This window comes from Canis aureus, chromosome 19 (assembly GCF_053574225.1).
Source record: "Canis aureus isolate CA01 chromosome 19, VMU_Caureus_v.1.0, whole genome shotgun sequence".
Classification (NCBI taxonomy): Eukaryota; Metazoa; Chordata; class Mammalia; order Carnivora; family Canidae; genus Canis; species Canis aureus.
The window spans coordinates 44543629-44566430 of NC_135629.1; the positions used below are offsets into that span (position 1 = coordinate 44543629).

A 22802-nucleotide genomic window follows, 5' to 3' on the forward strand; every position below is an offset into this window, starting at 1 on the left:
TGGGGTGGGGAAGCATATTGTTTTGTAGGTACATCCATTCTGAATCTCTGTACTCTATTAATTTTACTTAACACTGACTGACATGTGCTCATTACAGGCCAAGCTCTGTTCTAAAGCACTTTCCAAAGATTACTTGATTTAGTCCTCACAAGAGCCCATGAGGCAAGTACTGTTATTCGTATCTTACAGATTGGGAAACTGAGGTGGAGAGGTTGATTGTCAAGGTCACAGGTCACAGACTAGAAAGAAAGTGCCAGAGCTGGGATTTAAGACCAGGCAATCTAGCTCCCATACTTGCACTCCTAAAGTCCCTTTGTGCAGACTCCTCACCAGACTCCACTTCATTTGCCAGAGTATTTGGTGAAGGAAGTCTTTGTTTGTTATGGAATTGGTAGCTGCCCTGTAAGCTGTAGTTCGTTTTTTATTCCCAAAGCAGGGAGTCTATTCAAGCATAAATTCACATCCCTTGAATCCTTACTCTAAAGGAATGTTGAACGTGGTGCTGAGGATATGCTCCTATGTCTGTTTCAGCCAACCCTTTTAGATAGGGAAAAGATTACATGTAGGCCAAGTAGAACCTGACTCACAGTAGCTAAGAAGAGCCCTCAGCAACAGAGAAGGCCAATGGATCTAGAACGGATGGTGGAGCTAGGCACAGAGATCCAGATTCCAGCTATGTCTTACTCCCAGAATAGATATCTAGAAGCTCTTCAAACCGGAAGTATTTGTTTGTATGCCCGTGAGTGTCTCGTGTTCTTGTGGAGCCAGAGATGGGAAGCTGAAAGCACACCTACCTAAAAGGAGTTGAGGATTTACTGTAGCTGGGGAGCCCAGGCACTCAAACTAGCGCATAAACAAGACAAGGAATAAAGTGCCCAATTGAGCCAGTGTGGTAATTAGACGGGAGGCCAACCTATAATAAGGTGCTAATTGTGCAGGCCAGGCATCAAGGGCGAGAGGTAAAGAGCTGCCGCCAGCCACTAGCAGGCAACAATGACATTACAGAGGTGGAGTAAACCGTGTCCCACCTAACCTTGGTTAATTAAAGCAATAAAAGCTGGTTAGAAAAGAGCTTGGGGCCATGCTGAGTCCGTGGTGCTGAAGTTGGCAGAGAGCTCTTAAAAGCCCAGCCAGGGAACATCTTTCCAGTCTCAGAGAGATAGCCAAGTGCTAGGCCTTTACCTTTGCATTTTCACAATTAGCCCAGCACGGCAGAAAAGCAGAAGCAAACGACTGTTTTCCCTACAGATCTGTTTCCTTTAAATATTTTGACTTGTCCTCCCTGTGCCTTGTTTGAAGAAACACTCAGTATAAATAACCTATCCAGTCAGGCCGGCAGGTCTGGGGCTGTCTTGCTTTTCTAGAAATTACAACTTGTAATTACAGTGGTAGAAAAATTGATAGAACTATGTGGGTTAAGCTTATTCTCATTTAGAGGAACGGTTTTCATGTGTGTTTCATTTTGAAAGGGTAGCAGGGTGCTTATGTCTCTTCACTAGGGCATGTGTGAACAAAGGGGGTCACTGATTCTGATTAGCAAATCTGGAAATAGTTAAACACACATACACATGCTCACAGCCACAGAAATTCAAATAGAAATGGAACAGCGAAGTCTGGATATTGACCTGCTGGGGGAGAAAAAAAGAAACAGAGGCCATGCACCCTCGAGTTTCTTTCTGTTTTTGCATGTTTTTAATCCTTTGCTTTCCTCTTTGGAAGCAGATTTCCAGAGACAAATGACCAGGTTATTCCTGGCTCTTGACTGTAAAGGTAAGAAGGCTCCAGTTCCATGCCCCACTTAATTCAATTATCCATCCAAGAAATGCCAGAGAATACCAGGAAGACTCCCATCTTTTCATAATCTCCTCCAAACTGTAACCTTCCTGGTATGTAGAAATTTGGCAGTTGAACTCTGATTTTTCTAGGTTACCTGAGACATGAATTTCTCCTGGTCAGGGTCTGTGGGGACAGAATCCCTTTGGATGAGATAGATACCTCACCTTAGAAAAATAAGCCTAGTGGGACAAATGCAATTCTAGCCACAGTTCTGTTGCAATAACTTTTGACTTTGCTACAAAGTGTACATTTCTAAACCAAGAAGTAGCAGCAGAAAATCTAGAAAGGCAAAATGATTAGGAAGATAATGATCTATTGGTGCAGACTACTAGGTGTCTATTCCAGCAATCTGGGCTTAGCCAGAGATCATTTTTTGCAATTTTGAGCAAGTCAGTTAAACGTTCTGAGCCTCATTTTACCCAAAACATATATCTTACCAGATGGTAAAGCTCAGAACCGATGTGGATATACATATATTTAAACAATAAAAAATGGTCCTGCTTCACTTTAAAGATTTCTCTCTTTTACCACTTTGTAATATTTGATGCATCTTCCTAGTGCTTTTTGTCACTCTGAAAAAAAAATTAAGTGAATTAACAAAAGGAAATGGTAATTGATTGAAACACTGAGCATGCTCAGGAAAATGGCTAACATTATTGGAGGATTTCCTCCTGTATATGAACAAAGAACGGGGAAAGGAAGTTAAGGGACACTTTTGATAAACATATAAAAAATCCAAGAAATTAGCAAAGAAAATACTGAATTTGTTCATGAGAACAAAAGAAGCAGAATCTCAACCCTGCAAGGGATCTTAGCATTCAGCTCAATCCTCCTTCGTTTTATAGATGAGAACACTGAGGCCCAGGGAGGGCAACTGTCTTGCCAGAAATCAGGAGGTAGTGAGCCACAGGAGTAGGAGTAGAACTGTGGCCTCCTGACTCCAAGCCCAGTCTGTATTCACTTAGCACTAGGCTTCCATCTGTCTTCAAAGTCCTCAAATAGATTTCAGAGAGCCTGTTGCCTGGTAGGCCGGGGCTGTGGACATGGACAGCGTAGTTCCTTGGTCCCAAGCTCTTTCCAAAGCCCCACTTTTGCGTGGCACTTACTGGTGCCAGGGATAAGTGGCATCAGCAGGAATCTGAAGCTAAATGACTTCCCTTCTTATGCCTGGTGCCATTGGAGGAACTGGTTCTCTTTCTTTCCCCTTGGTCTTCTCTCAGATCCCTCCAAGGGCTTTTGCTCTTAGTCCCTAAAAAAGCTCAACTCTTGCCTGGGTGATGTCACAGTGGCTGCATGTCTGCACATGGCACAATGTGGGGTCAAGTGCCATTTTCAGCACTCTCAGGTGGGACCCTTTGCTGGCTGGTCTTCTGCCTAGCATGGGTGGGCTTTCTCTGCGAAAAAGCAGCACGCTTGAACTCAGCCCTACAAGAAGCATTCCCCAACAGAGGCAGATTTTAGGCATTCAGTCCTAGGGTGACTGTCCTAGCTGAAGCTTCACATCCCTCCTGCTTCCTAGGTTAAGACAAGATCAAATGTTGGCTGGTGTTCAGCCAGGGCCCCACCTTAGAGGACAGAATGCTTAAGTTCAGGCCTGTGGCCTGTGAACACCGCCACACGTGGCCCATCCACTAGTGCCATCTCCATATAACCATGTGTGGGCATGAGAGCCAAATGGTAAGTAACCCAAGATCATGGTGGAAGCACCAGCACACCGTTCCCTTTTTTTCTAGTTACTGGGCAAAATTAATGGTTGTAGTGAAGAATAAAAAGCAGGCCCTGTAATGAGAGTAGGCTGGGGAGTGTAACCCTGTCCCACTGCTTCTCAGAAATATGAATTTAGGCAAATCTCTCCATGCCTCAATTTCCTCTCAAAAGGGACGGGAAAGCCAGCATTTATATCTACACAGTAGAGTAGATGTGAAGATCGCACAGAATGAGATGCGTCTAGCGTGCAGCCCCAGTGCCTAGCAGGTAGTGGACATCCAGGAAGGAATGCCCAGATGGAACCTACCCTGACAGAGGCCAGAAGGCAGTTCAGTGTCAGATGAGACCAGAGCCCCTGATTAGCAAGGATTCACATACTGTGAGAGTGACACATTCATTGACAAGCTGTATTGAAGGTAGCTGGGTTGGTGATACATTGTTGCCTTTGGAAGGATTTTTGTTGCTGGGTGTCAGACATCTGGAAGGAAGAGTTCATGCAGAGTGCTGGCAGCAGGAGCCAGTGGCAAATAGGATCCATTAAACCAAGAGGGGAAGTTAGTCACCTCTCTCAACATTTTATGGAACCGCAGCTCATTCCTTGAGTTTCATTTCTTTACTCATCTATAGAACAAGCTGGACGAGAGTTTGGAAGAGGTCAGGTCATCCTTGCAGTGTCTCTCTGAAAGGCCATGTGTTCAAGGGCCAGCATGTGTAAGGTGGTCTGTTGGGTGTCATGATCTGTTGAAGAGCTGGAGAGACAGCTGCTAGAACTCAGTCCAATGGCTCAGAGGAGAAAGAAAAAGTGTGTGTGCGTGTATATATATATATATATTAAAAAATGTGTGTGTGTGTATATATATACACACACACACATTTTTTTTTTTTTTAAAGAATGGGTACAGTAGGCTTCCAGGAGCTAGTGGAAGCAAAGTCTGTTTAGAGTCCATTTCTTGGATTTTTTCAAAAGGAGTCACAAAGCTTAGAGATTGAGTCCTTCCCACGCACTTTAGAGATGAAGCCATCAAAGTGAAGTTAAAGTGACTTTTCCTCAGGTCCCATCAAGTATGTGAGGGAGTAGGAAGCAGAACTCGTGTTTCCTGCTTGGTCATCCCTCTCCTCCCCCTCTGGGAAAGAAAGAAAAGAAAGTCATGTGCTGTGCTCAGGCTGTGGTTGCAGGCAGAGCTGGTTTTGAATCCTGGCCTTACCACTCCCTCGCTTTGTATGACCTTGGGAATATCACCCAAGACTAATGTACCTCATCGAGTTGAGGTATAAGGAGGTTAAGGTGCTGGGTTGTTGTAAGAGTTACAACGAGGTGCTTCAGCTAAGTCCTCAATCATCTTAGGCATTTGGTTCATGTCGGTGCCCTAAAACTTCTGTTTTAGACAAAATCTCAAATGGACTTTGATGTCCTCATCTATGAAACAGAGGGAGTTTGGCTAAAATCTAATAGGTGAGGTGGTCTTTTTTTCTTTTTAAGATTTTATTTATTTATTCATGAGAGACACGCAGAGGGAGAGAGAGAAGAGAGAGAGGCAGAGGCACAGGCAGAGAGAGAAGCAGGCTCGATCCGCTGAGCTACCCAGGCGTCCCTAATAGGTGGTCTTTAAGGCTCCTTCCAGCTCCAAAATTCTGACTCAAGGTTGTGATCTTTTATTTTGAACCAATGAACCTTTTTTTTTTTTTTTAACCAGTGAATCTTAATGCACGGTCTTGTTTTAAAAGTCTCATTCATTTTCCTCCTTGTTATAACGTATCATAAAGCACACCTATAAAAGGGGAAAGTAGGGGATCCCTGGGTGGCTCAGTGGTTTAGCGCCTACCTTTGGCCCAGGGCGCGATCCTTGAGTCCCGGGATCCAGTCCCGCATCGGACTCCTGGCGTGGAGCCTGCTTCTCCCTCCTCCTGTGTCTCTGCCTCTCTCTCTCTCTCTCTCTCTCTCTCTCTCTCATAAATCAATCAATCAATCAATCAATCAGTCCTTTAAAAGGGGGGGTGGAGTAGACCGTGTTACCCAGATGAACATAGTTTCTACTAATCCCCAGTTGTTTGTGACATAAGTTATGGCATCCTCTATGTGGGTATGTATTTTTTTCGGTAGATTTAGAAGTCAGGAGGTGACCTGGCCAGGTGTAGTACAATAGTCCATTGTGGTAAGTGAGAGAAGTGTTAGCGTCCGTGAGCTGTCCAAATCCCAGACTTTGTTCTGAAATGAAAGCCTACTGTTAGAAATCTGAGTATGCACATGAGTCTGTTTTATAAGAAGGTGACCAGTTAGGAGGCAAGAAGGTAAATTAAACTTACCAACCCCTCCCTGATTTTCTCGGTCAACTTCAACACCCATAGGGTTCAGTTTGGGAGTGTGATGTTTTACTTTTTTTTTTTTTTTTAATGTAAGTGTTTTGCTCAAGGTTGAGTATGTCAGAAGATAAGAGACAGGCAGGGCATGACAGATATTCCTGCAGAGGGAGAAATCATGTAGACTTGTTGGTGACGATCTTCCAGAACAGGCCAGGGTGCTCTGCCTGCCTCTACGCTTTTCTTGGCTGGCAGGTTGTGATGCAAGTGATAAGGCACCTTTCTTTTGAACCACACCCTTACCTTTTGGGAAAAAAAGTTTAGTGACTCATTCTGTTTTTGTTTTTTTAAAGATTTTATTTATTTATTCATGAGAGAGAGAGAGAGAGAGAGAGAGGCAGAGACACAGGCAGAGCGAGAAGCAGGCTCCATGCAGGGAGCCTGATGTGGGACTCGATCCTGGGTCTCCAGGATCACGCCGTGGGCAGAAGGCAGCACTAAACCGCTGAGCCACCTGGGGCTGCCCTCATTCTGGTTTTTTTAATGAAAGATTCCAAACATAAGAATTCATGGTTCATTCTTTGTTTTTCTGAGAGCCATCTAAAAATGGGTATAAAATTAACAAGCCTTTTAGATCCTTCACAAATTAAGAGAATTGTAGCTTAGATAACTTAGTTTTCTACTTCCTCAGATACCTTTCTAAAGTGTCTAGGACCTGGACCATTCATTCATCTTTGAAGTTGTAGGGCTGGCTTTTGAATGCTTTTAAGTCCTATCACTCTGAAATATGAGAAGTTCTAAAAGAGGCAAACACCATATTCTTGAGACAGGAGGATTTAAACCATCCAAGGTTATTGATGTACTCGTTAAGATGAATTTCAATTGAGAAAGATGATAGAAGTACCAGAAAAAATGCTGTCTTCTTTCAGGGGTCCTTCTAAGTGATTTTGTAGGGATAGATTGAGTTCTTTAATGTAGTAAAATTTCGTTTAGGTGAGAATTCAGTGTTTAGGGCAAGTTCAAGAGGATACCAGACTAGCCCCTCTCCCCCACCCCCGCAACAACAATTCGGCATAATACTAGAATTATTAAAATGTTAACTATCACCTGAAACAAATGTTGACCTAAGTTAAACGCCTCTGATTTAAGGGTTTCTACTGCCTTGCTGATGTTCATGACGTTAGCTAAGGAGTTGATGAAACTGAGTGTCAACTGCATAGTTCCTACTAGTAGGGAGCCAGAAAGTTTAGTCCTTAAAAAAAATTTTTTTTGAGTATTTGGATGACCTTTGTCTCTAAGCCAAGGGTAAATAATTACATCTGATTTGAGTTTATTCAGCCAGTCTATGTATTTCATACAGGCCTTAGTGGTTGGATGTGTTAATGCTACTTTAATCTGTACAGTCCCCAAAACCTTCTGTGCTGTACATGAATGCATGTGTGGATGTGAGAATGTGAGTGGGTGTGGTGTCTTAGGAAAGTAATCTTCACAAAGTACTTTGAGATGCTTTTAAGGATTTTAGATCTAGCTGAACTAATCCGTGACTTGGGGCAGGATCTTATCTCATGAAAGCTGGTGAAGTTGGCAATCTGAGAGGATCTGTGGTTCCTGAGGACACTTGCCGGAGAAGGCAGTGGGGGCTCCAGTATATCCAATACAGAACTTATATGTTTTATGTGAAGGTCGTGGCTTTGACATTTGCGCATAAAGCCTGGGCTTTGGGTCAGTTTTCTTAGGGCAGGTGATGGATTTATGAGGATTTCCCCCTCATTCAACAAATGATAACTACAGGCACTATATCTGGACTCTTGCCATCACTAATTGTTAACACTTGGCTAGGCATCCAGCCTGGCCAGCATGTAGATAGGCCACAATTTGATATGGGACCTGTGATCTTGGCCGTAGCATCACCCTTCAAACCCATTTGTGTTGCTCAGCCATGGATAGGCAGCATGGAAATTGAGTCATGAGTTCATACCCCAGAGCCAACCCGGTACCCCAAACTCTGGGGTTTGTAGAGCCCCAGACTGCATTTCACTAAATATATTTGTGTCTGCCTGTCTGGGTTAGTGGAAGGACCCATTTGTGGTCAGGTATAATGAAGCATGTGAGTTATAGATCTGGAGACAGTTCTCTGGGCCAGATGTAGGGGGGTTTTGGTTTTGCTTTTGTTTTAGAAAATTATCACTCCTTTCAGTCATTTCTCAGTTTTTTGCTTCTGAAACTCTTAAGAAGGAAGACTAGGGATCCCTGGGTGGCGCAGCGGTTTGGCGCCTGCCTTTGGCCCAGAGCGCGATCCTGGAGACCCGGGATCGAATCCCACGTCGGGCTCCTGGTGCATGGAGCCTGCTTCTCCCTCTGCCTGTGTTTCTGCCTCTCTCTCTCTCTCTCTCTCTGTGACTATCATAAATAAATAAAAATTTTAAAAAAATAAAAATAAAAAAAGAAGGAAGACTAGATGATTTCCTTAGAATTCCCACATACTCAGATATCACAGAGCTCAGAAGGTCATTCTGACATGACACTTCATCTTCCTTATCATCTGGATCACTCATTCCTGGGAGCTCCAGAACTCCTCTGGCACTGTGAATCCTCCTACGACTTCCTTACCCCCAAGGCTTAGTCCTTTCACCTTTCTGGGCATCAGGGTGCTCCTTTGCCGGGTAGAAGAATAATTACTTTGGGCATGGATTATTAACATATGGAAAAGCCAACTCTTTTTAATGTTCCAGAACCATTGGCCAAAAAAATACAACATAGGTTACTATGATTAAAATTGCCAAATGATCATTGTTTTTGATCTTTCTTTGGAAACAAGATGGAAGAGGAGCAGAAAATCCTATTCCACCCAACTGGAACTCTGGCCTGTTCCCTCAGTGCCTCTCTGGGCTCGTTGGCCTCTGATGGACCCCGAGCCCTCCTGTCTGCTTCATCTTGTCTTGCCTGTCAGTGCCAGAGCAGCATTGTTATAGCACGAATACAGTCCTTATAGCTTTCCTTAGAGCCTGGGGTGCCTCACCAATACCTCCAGGGTGAACTCCCAACTCATCTTAAAGCTCAAGGCCTTGTAAAACATAGCCTACGTAACAAGCCTACCTTTAAAGCTTCATTTCCACTTAGCGCCCCCACCTCCTATGCCCAACACAGCCCACGTATGCACACACGCAGGCACACAGCCCGGGACATCCAGCCCCACAACCTGCATCACCACTGTCCTTGCCTTTTTCAGAGCAGAACACTTCACCTGGCTCCACGCCCTGCTCAGATCCACTCCCTTTGGATTCCCTGGCCATGAAAAAGTCTATTTATCCCACTTCTGGGCTTTGTTTATTTGCAGGGAGCAGGTACGATTTGCTTCTCCGTTGTGCTGTTCATTAGAAACCTATGTGTTAGGGTCATCGTGAGGTAGATCTGTCTCTGCATCCATCCACTCAAGAAATAACGATCTGAGCATATATTCATGCCAGGTACCTGGTTCCAATGCTAAACAAAATAGGACTTGCAGGTTAGTAGAACAAAGCTAGTAAGACAAGTCTTAGCAGACTGGGAACTGGGAGAGGAGAATGGGAGGACCCGAACTGGGCAGCACACACAAATTATTGTCCTCATGATCCCTTGTGTGTGAACCCCCTACACAGTTCCTTATATTTAATGGCTGCTCCGTGAATATGTTTTTTGAATTGAATTAAATGCAGGATAATTGGGCAGCCCCAGTGGCTCAGCAGTTTAGTGCCACCTTCAGCCCAGGGCATGATCCTGGAGGCCCCGCCTCCAGTCCCGCATCGGGCTCCCTGCCTGGAACCTGCTTCTCCCTCTGCCGGTGTTTCTGCCTCTCTCTGTGTGCCTCTCATGAATATATAAATAAAATCTTAAAAAAAAAAAAAAAAAAAGGCAGGAGAATTGAGAGGATCAATAGGGCAAAGGAATGGAATGAAAGAGATGTGGTGGAGGAGGACTAGAGGAGACCACCCCTCTGAGGGTATGAGCTGGTGGGCAGGAATAAAGGCCCTGGGACCCACCAGCTTCCTTATGTGAACAGCTTGGCCTAAGCAAGCAGTTCTGCCCAGTGGTCACAAGCAAGGACTCGTGGGGTCATGGGCAAAGAGCCACTCCTCAACCCCAAGGATTGGAGTTTCTCTAATTCAAAATAGGAAAGGAAAAGAGGTCAACATTTGCCTTTCCTGCTGTTGTTGTCATTAGGGGCAGTGTGAAGGGAATGTGCATAATTTGTTCGAGGTGGAGTTTTCCTCATATTTCTCAGATTTCCAGTTGACTAAGGAACAAATCCTTATTGGAAAGCTACTTCCATTGCTCGGGCCTTGGGCTTAAATAAATTTTCTATAGTGGTATGCCTTGATTGGTTTTGAACAGGATATTTTGAAACTCTAAAGTGTGGGGTGGAATGTGAACTTCAGTTCAGTACTTGGTGTCTGAATCTTGCCAGGTGTGCCTTGTCTGAGTGCTTGCCCAGATCATAGATTCTCCCTCACCAGTGAGGGGCAGTGGGAAAACAGAGCTCCTCTATACACTCTTCCGTCTGACATTGTTTGAGGGATGGAATATTCTGGTTACTTAAATTAAGAGTCACAGTCCACCTACTTCAGAGTCCTACTTGGTACATCATCCACCATCTAGGATATGGCCACACCCCTGAAAGGAAGCATACAGGGCCTCCAGAGGGGGATCTGGGATCACAAAGCTCGGGCATTTTACTTAACTCAAGCATTTGTATAATGAACACACACCGTCAGCAGCTACTACATGCCAGGCCCAGGGCTAATAAAAGACAGGGCTTCCAACCTGCAGAACTGTATGGCAGGAGAGCATAGCAGCTGGTCCCTAAAGGCCTATAATCTAAAATAAATACCCTTCTTTAACAAATAAAGCTAACATGATGTAGATTTATTTGTTTTCCAGCCTACAGCCAATTAGCAGTCATAAATGGAGAATTTGTCGGGGAAATTGGTAACTGTAGACACTGAAATGACAGTAGCCAGGAACAGAAGAGAAAGACAACCATACAAAGGAAATATTGGAATTAGAATTCTAGTAGTCTCAACAAGCCAGTTGGTGTGAGGCCGAGAGCCCAGTGAATCCCCATGACCTCCGAGGACATCATGACCTGACACACTCCAGTAACTGATGTTCCCAGTGATAACTGTGCATCATTCCAAAGAAATGGATGGTTATTGTACTTAAGACAGAAAAGCTATAGTCTCTTTTTTTTTTGGTCTGGTTTTTATTTCACTTCCATTTTTTATTTTTCATTTCCATCTTAACCATCTTTTTTTTTTTTTTTAATTTATTTATGATAGTCATACAGAGAGAAAGAGAGAGAGGCAGAGACACAGGCAGAGGGAGAAGCAGGCTCCACGCACTGGGAGCCTGACGTGGGATTCGATCCTGGGTCTCCAGGATCACGCCCTGGGCCAAAGGCAGGCGCCAAACCGCTGCGCCACCCAGGGATCCCTCCATCTTAACCATCTTAATGGTTAAAATGTGTATCTGCTCAGGAACAAGTCACAGTTACTGGGAAATTTACTTACACGGAAGGGTCTATTCCTCCGCAAACCACATATGCAAAGCATCACTCTAGCCAAGTTGTTGCCATGTGTACAATCAAGAATGAGTGGGACGCCTGAGAGGCTCAGCGGCTTAGCGCCTGCCTTCAGCCCAGGACATGATCCTGGAGTCCTGGGATCGAGTCCCTCATCAGGCTCCCTGCATGGAGCCTGCTTCTCCCTCTGCCTGTGTCTCTGCCTCTCTCTCTCTCTCTCTCTCTCTCTCTCTCTGTGTCTCTCATGAATAAATAAATAAAATCTTAAAAAAAAAAAAAAAGAATGAGTAATTGTCAGAGGAGAATACAGTCAACTAGTCTGAATATACCATGAGCATAATTTAATCACTGGAAATTGCTAAACAGTAGCGTTACTCTAATATTTATTTTCAGTGATCATCCATTTCAGAAAACCACACCTTTTATGATAATTGAAGAACAGTTTGACAGAGTACATGGGTTTCAGTGAGATGACCCTCAGGCTGCAAATGACAGGAGGCTTTGCTGCCACAGACCAGGGTGGGGTGGGGTGGGGTGGGGTGAGTTGTAACCAACCATCCCAGTCACACTGAGCTTTTCTGCAAGGGAAAGCTGGAGCCAAGACAGATCTCAGTTGTCTGGTAGGTAACAACTGCCTAGGACCAGTGGTCCACAAACTTTTATATAAAGCTAAAGGGAAGGCATGCCTGACTGGCTCTGTCAGCGGAGCATGTGATTCTTTTTTTTTTTTTTTTTTTAAGATTTTATTTATTTATTCATAGAGACACAGGGAGAGAGGCAGAGACACAGGCAGAGGGAGAAGCAGGCTCCATGCAGGGAGCCTGACGCAGGACTCGATCCCAGGACTTCAGGATCACACCCTGGCTGCAGGCGGTGCTAAACCACTGTGCCACCGGGGCTGCCCAGAGCATGTGATTCTTGATCCTGGGGTCATGAGATCGAGCGCCATATTGGGTGTAGAGATTACTTGAAAAATAAAATAAATCTTAAAAAAAAAAAAAAAGAGCATACGTACTTTAGGCTTGCTGGTCGTACAGCCTCATCACAACCGCTCAGCTGTGCCATCATAACATAAAAGCAGACAGACAATATGTATTCGAGGGGCATGGCTGTGGTCCAGTAAAACCTTATGCATTTAGAGCCTAAGTACCACAAATCTGTATGGCAGCAGGAAGAACCAAGAGAATGCTTGTCAAAATGGTGAGCTTTTTTTTTTTGGCTTCCCCCTCTTTTTTTATTCTGGGCACACATATACATTTTTCCCCCATCAACATAGGATATTTTACATTTTGTCTTTAATTTGCTTTCATTATTTGATAATATATAATAAATATACTTCAATATGATTAAATATTCTTCCCCAATATAATTTTTAATTTTTACAAAATATTCCATTCTAAGAAAGGACTGCCTCAGAGGGTGTCCTTGCATCTTTAATGCCTATAGGTTGTAACTGGCAGCACCAATTACCATTGTCTTGCGGAGAGCACAAGGTTGCTTTATTCCAAGATTCTGGCTGACGGCCTGTCGGGAACTACTGCTTTTACTCTACTTGGGATGGTTATTCCATACGTCATGACTTCCCGTCCCTCAGCTCCCAACACAGTGTACCCAGCATGTGATAGTCACTCTATTTATTGAGTCAACATTTCTCTGGACAAGTACATGGTACACATCTAACTGCCTTTCAGCTATTAATTCTCTGCCACCCTGGGGAGGGGAGGCCCTGGCCTTATTCTTCCATCATTAGCCTTTGCAACTCTTGACTCTAGAATGTCTGTCATTTTGAGTAGCTGTTACTGCTCTGCCCATTCAGCTTTTTGGACATGTCCTTACTTGTCATGACTATAGCATATTCAGTTCAGATGCTCTTTCTCTGTTGGAGGGGAGGAAGAAGGCAAAAGGGTAAGGAAAGCCCAACACAACCATTGAAGGTTTGCCCGTGCCCTTTAGAGCCCGTCTTCAGAAAACATGCATAGCCAGTGGTGCTTAGGAATAATTTCCTCTGCAACAAAGTGACTGAAGCTCTCAGAAGCCTGAGATGTCACTGGCTGTGCTGTAGACTGCTTTGGTGGTCTCTCCATGGTGCCTCCATCTGGAGCTAGCCTGTGCCGGCACTGTTTCTGACTGAGAATCTGGTCTGGTGATGCAACAAGCCTCTGAGTAAGATAAGGGGAATCAGAGGAGGGAAATCTGTACTTTCTGCATCTTGCAGAACGTGCTGTGGACAGATAGACTTTATTATCGATCCTGAGTTATTTCATTGCGGTCTCCAGAGATACGGGCTGCAGCTGTTAGGAAGAAGGGGCATGTTGCTCAGTACTTGTTTCAGAAGGAATGGATGTCTTTCCTAGAGAGAATGAGTCTGGAGTCCATGGTGTGTGGGCTGTTACAGTCTACAGCGTTCATCACAAGCACCTCTGACTCCCTCGAGCCTCACCAGCCCTGGGAGGAGGAGGCTGGGGCTGAAAAGGGGGTGTCTCCTCAGGTGAGGACGCAAAGGTTCATGAAGCCCCACAGCCAGGTGGTGCAAAAACATCTTTGGACACATCATCCAACATTCTCCACTTGACCCCATCGCCCACAAAGAGGGCAGTACAGAGGGAGTCTCTGATTCCTAGAAAATCTACTGTTTTAGCCACAGAACTAACAAACCTGTTGTTTTTTTTTTTTTTTTTTTTTTTTTAAGTAAACTCTGTACCCATCGTGGGGCTTGAACTCATGACCTCAGGATCAAGGGTCACATGCTCTACCAACTGACCAAGCCAGGTGTCCCAAGAACTCACATTTTATTTTACTTTATTTTTTGTAAGATATTTTTTATTTATTGGGACAGCAGGCACAAGCAGGAGGCGGAGGTGGGCAGAGGGATAGGGAGAAGCAGACTCCTCACTGAGCAGGGAGCCCGTGAGGCTCCATCTCAGGACCTCAAGATCACGACCTAAGCCGAAGGCAGACACCTATGGGCCGAGCCACCCAGGTACCCCAAGAACTCACATTTTAAAGGAACAGAAGGTTTAGGCAGCTTTTCTGCAGGAAGTTCACACATAGATACTCATGGCTCACTTTAGAAAGGTAATTTTGTCAAGTCTCCTTGATAACAAGACACCACCAATTTTCTGGGTCCTTTCTTCTTTCTTCCAGATGCCAGTATGGACAGAATAGCTTATGATGCTTATCCCCACCCACCACTTCCGAGACATTGAGCGGAAGCCAGAATACCTCCAGCCGGAGAAGTGTGTCCCACCACCCCACCCCAGTCCTGTGGGAACCATGTGGTTTATCCGCGACGGCTGTGGCATTGCCTGTGCCATTGTCACCTGGTTTCTGGTCCTCTATGCGGAATTTGTGGTCCTCTTTGTCATGCTGATTCCATCCCGAGACTATGTGTACAGCATCATCAACGGAATCGTGTTCAACCTGCTGGCCTTCTTGGCCCTGGCTTCTCACTGCCGGGCCATGCTGACGGACCCCGTGAGTATGTCTGGGCTTGTTTTAACCAGCCCACACTCTCCTCCTCTGGCCCTGGCATGGCCACAGCCTGCATGTTCCCCCAGACCTTGGGAGCGTGGAAAACAGGAGGGCCAGGGCTGGGGTGGGAAAAGGAACTCACCTCCCTCCCCACCCCCCTACCCCTCCCGAGGGGACACTGTCTATCTTGGTTGAATGAGTCTATACATACATTGGTGTATATGTTAACAGAGCCTGCTACAGGAAGAGTTTGGTCTGGGGGAAACCTAGCCTCTAGTTAGAAAGGCAGGGTCAGGCAACCATGGAGATGGGGGACAGATCATCAGAGTGGAAAGCATGCTGGGGGCTTGGGTCGGGGCAGGGCTTCCCAGTGGATACAGGACTAGGTGCTCTTGAAATTTAAGCCATATCCAATTCCAGGAACCTACACGGAAATGACCTTCACTTTGTTTGGGCGAGGCTCATCTTTTCCTGAAAAGCTGGACAAGCCTGTTTCAGGCGGCAGCAAGTGCCCTTTGGTGAATATCTGTGGGTAAAGCAGTGGCGTTCTAGCCAATGACTTAGCTAAATATACCAAGCTGTGCAAGTGGCTGTTGAATGTCGTGTACCCTGGCATTAAATCCTCCTTCCTGTTCATTATCTCGTATGGGAAAAGTGAGAGTGCATGATTCGATAAAGACCTCCTGCAGCTTGATTGTTTGAGTGCGTAGGACAAGTGTGTTTAAATTAAGAAAGGGGAAAGCTCTGCTGCTGGCATTGACACTGGCCACACAGCAAAACAGAGCCCCAGGGAAAGCCAGATAGAGACTCTGGGTCCTGGGCTAGGTTGCCTCCTCCAGGGCCTCCACTTCCACTGGTTCCAGCGGTGGATCATTAACCGCCCCGGGGAGAGCCCCTTTCCTGGCTCAGTCACACATCACCAGCAAGTCCGGATAGCACCTCTTCTGCACGTGCTAGCACCATTGACAGGGTCATGGACCAGCTGGCACCTGAGGGATGTGCCGCATGGGTCTACCCCACCATCTGAAAGTGGTGTTCCTGTGAAACCTTCCGTGAGCTGAAATGGCATAAAGCAAGGAAGCAGTTACCATTTTGTAAAAGCAAACTTCCTCTTCTGATTTCTCTCAGTTGGCAAAAACAGGTTCTAAGCAGGTCTTTCATAAAAAGCAAAGTGACAGGGATCCCTGGGTGGCTCAGCAGTTTAGCACCTGCCTTTGGCCCGGGGTGTGATCCTGGGGAACTGGGATCCAGTCCCACGTCGGGCTCCCTGCATGGAGCCTGCTCCTCCCTCTGCCTGTGTCTCTGTCTGTCTGTCTGTCTCTCTCTCTCTCTCTCATGAATGGATAAATAAAATCTTTTTTAAAATTTTGAAAAATTTGAAAAAAGCAAAGTGACAGAACACAAACTCAGGAAAGCAGTGGAAACCTGTACACAGTTACAGGCGAAGTGCCCTCTGCCCAGAGGAGACAGAGGAGGCCAGCCCCATGCAACAAAAGCCTTTGGCAGAGGAAAGCACGGGTTGCTGTGGAAAAACAAGGAGGATGCTAACCAGGCTAGACAATGATGGCTGCTGCTCAGTGGCACTCCGGCCAGTTCTTGCAAGAGAAGCATAGAGTGGTAGGGCAGGAAGACACTGACGGCGTGCCAGGAAGAGGGGAGGGCAGCGTGCACGAAGGCACGGGAATGCAGGCATGTGTCTCCTCGAGGCACCCAGGAGCCCTGTGGGACGGTGGGAACTTAGGAGGAGAGTGGGTTTGGGTTGGCAGTGTGGGCAGAGTGCCAACGTAGCAGAGGAGCAGTTGGATGACAAGGGGCCATGGAGAGCCCCTGGGGATTTTGAATAAAGAATGGCAAGATCTAGCTGTCATTTTATAGGAATCACCCTGGCAGCAAGGAGGAAGGGCCCTGGGGGCACTGATGAATGGGATAAAGTAAACGATGTGCTCATTGAGTGCCTACTATATGGGAGGTCCTTTCTGAACAATGGATACAGCCATGAACAAGACAGACCAAAATCCCTGCCTTCTTGGAGCTCACATCCTCATGTAGGGAGGGGGTCAGGCAGTGAAGATGGGAGCACAGAAGGTGAACACTGATGAGTATTTTAAAGACAATGAAAGAGTGCAATCAGGATGACGTAGTGGTGATTTCTGGGGGGGTGCAGGGGGCAAGCTTCAGCTCCAGGGAATCTAAGAAGGCCTCTGAGTGGTGCATTCGAGCTGAGACCTAAATGGCATGTAGCTATGAGTCAGGCAAATGAAACCCTGAGGGCAGAGCCTTCCAGGAAGAGGAGAGAGTAGGTGCAAAGGCCCAGAGGGAGGCATGTATTTGGTGTGTTTGAGGAAAGGACTAAAACCAGAGTGATGGCTGCGTGGTGAGTGAGGGCAAGAGGAGCTGGGAGATGTAAATAGGACCTCAGAAGCCAGATTGTGCAGGACCCTAGGGGCCTCACAAGAACTTTGCTCTTTACTCTAATGCTGTGGGAAACCATCAGTGCCTTGTGCTTGTAATGGGGGGGGGTTCAAGGTGGGGCAGAGACCTGGGAGTACTAGAGGGATGACAGTGGCCCACACATGACATGGTTGGTGGTTTAGACCAAAGTGGGAGCAGAGAAACTGGATAGAAGTACGTTTTAAGCCACCAATTCTCCAACCTAGCTACACATGAGAACCCCTTAGAGAGCTATGAAGAAGTAGGAGGCCCCACCCCCAGAGGTTCTGCTCTGATTGGTTTGGGATAGAGCCCTGGGTATCGGGGTGAAGAACCACTCTTCAGAAGGGTGGACAGAATGGAGAGGGACTAGAGAGTATGCCTTCCAGAGTGTTTAGCTGGAGCCACCAGGGGATTGCTGATGCCATTTATTAAATGGGAGAATCCAGGAGAACAGATTTTGGAGAGAAATCAAGGCTTCTGTTCTGGACAGGTGTGTCTATATCACATGTAAGCAGAAATGCCAGGTGGGCAGGAGATAGCCAGGTTTAGGGCTGGTGGAGGGTCAGGATCAGACAGCTTCAGGTGAGGTCACCGGTGTCTAGAAGGCACATGAGTCAGGGAATTGCATGTCGAGAGGAGGGCGGCAGGAGGGTTTTTGGCCTGGCATTCCAGCTGCTCTCACATGTATGCGTCCTTTTATCCCACATGACTCCTGTGGCCTCCTCTCTTGAGATCTCCTCAGGCTAGCCCCTTGCACTTGGATGCAGGAGCCAATGATTCTCATGGCTTCTACTCCCAAATGAGTAAGAACTGTAGACCATACCCCACATGCCAGTCAGCTTCTCATCAGTGTTTTGCTGGTGGCCCCAAAGAAAACTGGGCCCCAAAACGTAACATCTACCATTAATAAGGGAAGCATTTCAAACATATCCCGAAGGCATGACCCACCTTAAGCTCTTCAGCCACCTGCCTTTCTCCTCTCCCTGCACATGACATGTCCTGCAAAATGCAGTGTGTCCAGAGAGGGGTGGGAGGCCCTGGGGCAGCAGCATAGGCAGCCTCTATCTCACACTGAAAACACATCAATTAGGGGTTCCTTATTAACAATGTAGGGGGAGAGGGGGAGTGTGTTTTTAGAAAGGGGTCACTGCACGGCCTAAGAAGCTCCTTAACAGGATTATAATGTTTTGTATCTTGGTCTTTCACATTGCTTATATAGCTCTTCAGAAAAAAACTATCTCCACAGGTTATAAACAATGTATAACAATGTATGCATTGTTTATCATTTGGGTTTGTTAGTATTACTAGGTTATATTTAAAAAAAGAAAGAATCTCTTAGTCTGCTCCAAACCATTATAGACCACTTCCAGTGTCGAAATTCTTACCTTGGTTGTACAATCGGAACAACTGCAACTGCCGAAGCTTTCTGGACCAGTTAGTAGTCATCTCCTCCAACGGGTCCTGTAGGAACCCCGTTCCTCCTCTCGTTCTTGTCCCGTAGGAAACGGGTCCATACAGAGCTCAAGCAGAAAAGGGAAGAGGAAAATCGCTCAAAAATGTGTGAGGAGCCCTGTTGGAGGTGAAGCTCCCGTGGGAAGTGGTGTGAAGGAGATAGGCCTAGAAGGAGTGAGAAAGAGGCCAAAGGGGCCTCACTTGACCAGGGGCCTGGCCTAGAGGCAGCATGGCACGGGCAGCACCCAAGTCAGACCAGTATTTGGTCTTAGGCGCCCTCTCCTCACTCACTCTGACGGTGTGTGGTATCAAGGAGCTTTCTGTGTTCCTGAAACACTTCAGAGGTCTAGAGGGGCTCTGAGAGCCCGGAGGAGGCAGCCTCTTGAAAACAAACCAGACTTGGAGACTCTTATCGTGGTACATGTCTCCCTCCCCACCCCACCCCCAGCATCGCCATTTTTTCCTTTCCCTTTGCAGACACATTTTAATTCTTCATCCTGTGAGCTTCCTCAGGAATCCTGAAGGAGTCCCTTTAAAATTAGATCTGGGAGACACCTGGGTGGCTCAGTGGGTTAAGCGTCTGCCTTCGGCTCAGGTCATGATTCCAGAGTCCTGGGATCAAGCCCCACATCAGGCTCCTTGTGTAGCAGGAAGCTTCCTTCTCCCTCTCCCTCCGCCTGCTGCTCCCCTTGCTTGTGCTCTCTCTGTCAAATAAATAAGTAAGATCTTTTAAAAAATAAATAAATAAGAGAAAATTTGGATCTGGAACAATGTATGTCTCTTGGAAGCCTCTTAAGCTAAGAGGCATAGTTTGTCTCTTGCCCTGGCTGCCAGGAATCTCAAAGCCAAGTGCTGCACAATTGCAGTAATCTGTAAACCCTTCTGATCATTTATTAACTAATCAATTAATAACCTCATGGTAAATAATCCCAAATCTAATATTTGACAGGAGGCATATAAATCAATTTAACCACATTGTTAAGGAAAAGAATTTACATCTGTCAGCCTGCTCCTCCCTCTTTTTGAGTCCCATCTTGTGAACACCTCGCCATGAAGAGACTTCACATGATGTCCCAGACCATTGGGGGCCACTAATTTCAGTTTCAGCTGCCAAAACTCATCCATGTGCAGTTGGTATTCCCTTCTGGAGCCTCTCTCGGTGACCTTATCGATTACACACTGTGTACAGAGTAGGTTAGCAAGTATTTGGGCCAGTAGCATGGCAGCATGACGGCAGTTCCACTGGGCCCTCTCACAGCATGCTGGGTAATAAGCCAGGGCTGGGTGCAGCCAGAAGTACTGACCCATTCCCCAGGTCAGGTCAGTTTCCTCGGAGGTCATTTGAGCAGGCTGTTACATTCTTCTTCATGCCAGGCAACTTCTCGTACCTGCTACTAAACAACTTAGAAACTCTGACTGAAAAATCCTTCTGGCTCCAGAGAGAGGAAAGTGACCCATTTGGGGATTACCTACCTCCCACCTTTTTGTGGAGGAGATAGGTGGCCTGTGATACAGGCCTGGGGCTAGTCTGTTCATGGCAGAACTAATCGAGGGAGAGTTTCTGCCTGGACAGCAGGTGCACTCATGCCTCAATCCCAGGGCCCCTGAAACACTTTAAACAGGTTTCATCCTTGTTGCTTAAAATGCATGGGGATGTTGAGTCCTTGGACTTGTTGGTATTTCTCCGGAACCTTCTCTGGTGCTTTTCCATTGTGTCCTTTTTACACTGTTGTTATCCTAAGTACTTATTGAAACAGGCCTGACTCAGTCTTAATGTTGTGTGCAGTTGTTGGCAGGAGAATGATATTATAGCATCAAGGCAATTTTTTTTAAGGCAATTTTAAAAAGCCTCTTCAAGTCACTTAACAGCAACATCTGGTAAATACTTAAGTTGCCTTCTGGTAGAGACAAGAGTTCTGGACTCAAACTGCCAGGGTCCGAATCCTGGTTCTGCTTCCTGTTAGCCATATAATCTTGGGACATTGCCTGATTTCTCTGCTTTAGTTACCTCATCTGTAAAATGGGGAACAATAGAGTTTCCACCTCACAAGTTCATTGGTAGAATTAACTGAGAAAATACAGTAAAGCTCTTGGAATTGTGCCTGGCATAGGAGCACTCAATAAATGTCTGTTGTATCATCATTATCCTTCACTTGGGTTTACTGAATACATGCTCTGTGCCAGGCCCTGGGCAATGCAGGTTGAAAGACATTGTTGCTGTCCTCCAGAAATTTACAGCCATGTACTTAAATGATAGGTGTTCTAAGACAAATAAAAACAGGCCGGGGCAGCAAAGGCCAAGTGATGGCTTCTGCCTTGGGTGCCGCCTGGGGGCTGTGAGGAAGAAGGCAGAGGAGGTGATCCCTCTGAGTGGGTTTGGTTCCAGGGCAAGAGGCAAGCAGGTATCTGACAGGCTGGACGGACATGCCGACGCAGAGTCCCTAGAAGCACAAGAGGAAGACTTGGAAAGCACAGTGCCTTTGGAAACTGCAGGTAGTCCACAGGGTGGGACTGCTGGCGGTGGGGTACCAGGGGGCACTGGATCAATGGTCCAGGCCTGGGTTGTGGTAGCCCTGTGTGGACGCTTGGACGCTGGGCCTTGTGAAGGCTCTGCAAAGCCTGTGAAGGCATCCAGACAGGGAGAATAATATGGCCAGATTCCATTTTTAGAAAGTTTACTCTGGGAAATAGTTAAGGAGGATGGGCAGAGGCAGGAGATGCTCTAACATCTGGGGGAAGTGAGGATGGGCCAGAATGAAGGCCATGATGGCAGCATGGAGGGGAGGACGTGAGATTTGAGGCACAGTTTGGAGCCAGTATGTGGGGTAGAGGGTTCAGAGTGCTGGGGATGACTGCTGGATTTCTACCCTGAATGCACAGTAAACGGATGAACCACAGGCCAGAGAAGGGAGAATGGGAGAATGGGAGGGGTGAACTGGGGCAAAAGGAACAGATTCAGTTCTAGCATGGTGAATTTAGGGGGCTGGTTTTCTTTGGCTTTAATGCCTCTTGAACAACCAGGTGGAGATGTCTACAGCTCGAAAAGAGGTCTGAGTTGGAGCTGCCAATTGAGCATCACCACTGGGTGTGACAGGGAGGACTGGCAGGGGTAGGGAGAAGCAGAATGAGGAGAGAGGACCAGTAGGGGGATCCCTGAGGAACCCTAGGGCCCAGGGTGGGCAGCACCCTAAGGGAGGGCAAGTGGCCCAGCCCCAGAGGCAGGAGGACACCCAGAGGGGTGCAGAGCAGCCTCAGGAGAGAGTGACAGGAGGGACTGGTGGTCACAGGAGATTCGAGGGAGATGAGGGCATAGAATCAATCTTCAGTTTGGTCACAGGAAGTTGTACAGTGACCTGGTGAGAGGTGTTCCTGGTGTGGACGTTGGGTGCCACAGAGCAGTGAACTCTAGGGTAAGAGAGAGGTAGCAGAGACAGAAGTATGCACAAACTTGAGAACCTTCGTTGCAAGGGAGAGCCTGGAGTGTGGGCACAACACCCAGGAGAAGCTTTGAGGTAAAAGTCTGCAGCCCCTGAAGACCAGGATTAGCTGGGACCCTCATCCTCCAAGCTGGTGGCCTATCCTGGCAGCCTCAGTTTTTTCTGAAATAGGAAAGGAAGTGGGTAGGGGTCAAGGAAGGTACTGGAAGTTTGGACTAACCCCTGAGGGGAATGGTTGATAGAAACGTATCACACCTCCCTGCTCCAGATTTAAACAGATGCCACTACAGGGCCAAATACATATTTTAGAAATATATGAGCATGACGGACCTATAAATTCTTCAGTGTTTTTAGCTTGCCAAGTGCACAGAGAAAAGACTGGAAGGATATACACCGAAATGTTAATTGTACAGATCTATGGGTGGTGAAATCAAAGGGTGGGTTTTCCTTTTCAATTTTCTCCTCTCTCTCTATTTTTTTAAATCATGAACAAGTATTATTGTGGAAATGAGAAAAAAATAATCGGTATGCTGTGGTCTCCCGGGCTGCAGTAGCATGGAAGCTTCAAGACATCCCTGTGAGATGCGTAAGAATGAGGAGTAGGCGGTTCT

General features: G+C 46.4%; 1 protein-coding gene across 5 annotated transcripts in view; it reads left to right on the forward strand.

Annotated features, from left to right (window-relative positions):
• The window catches only part of ZDHHC3 (zDHHC palmitoyltransferase 3), a 53312-nt gene that overhangs the window by 2371 nt on the left and 28139 nt on the right, over positions 1–22802 (forward strand). For 4 of the 5 annotated variants that reach the window (XM_077859200.1, XM_077859202.1, XM_077859203.1 and 1 more), the window contains exons 1-2: positions 3161–3513; positions 14543–14872. In XM_077859200.1, coding sequence (XP_077715326.1) covers positions 14567–14872 — 306 coding nt within the window. In that variant the 5' untranslated portion in view covers positions 3161–3513; positions 14543–14566. Of the gene's footprint in view, positions 1–3160; positions 3514–14542; positions 14873–22802 lie in introns of those variants that run through there. The other variant, XM_077859201.1, reaches the window with a different exon arrangement.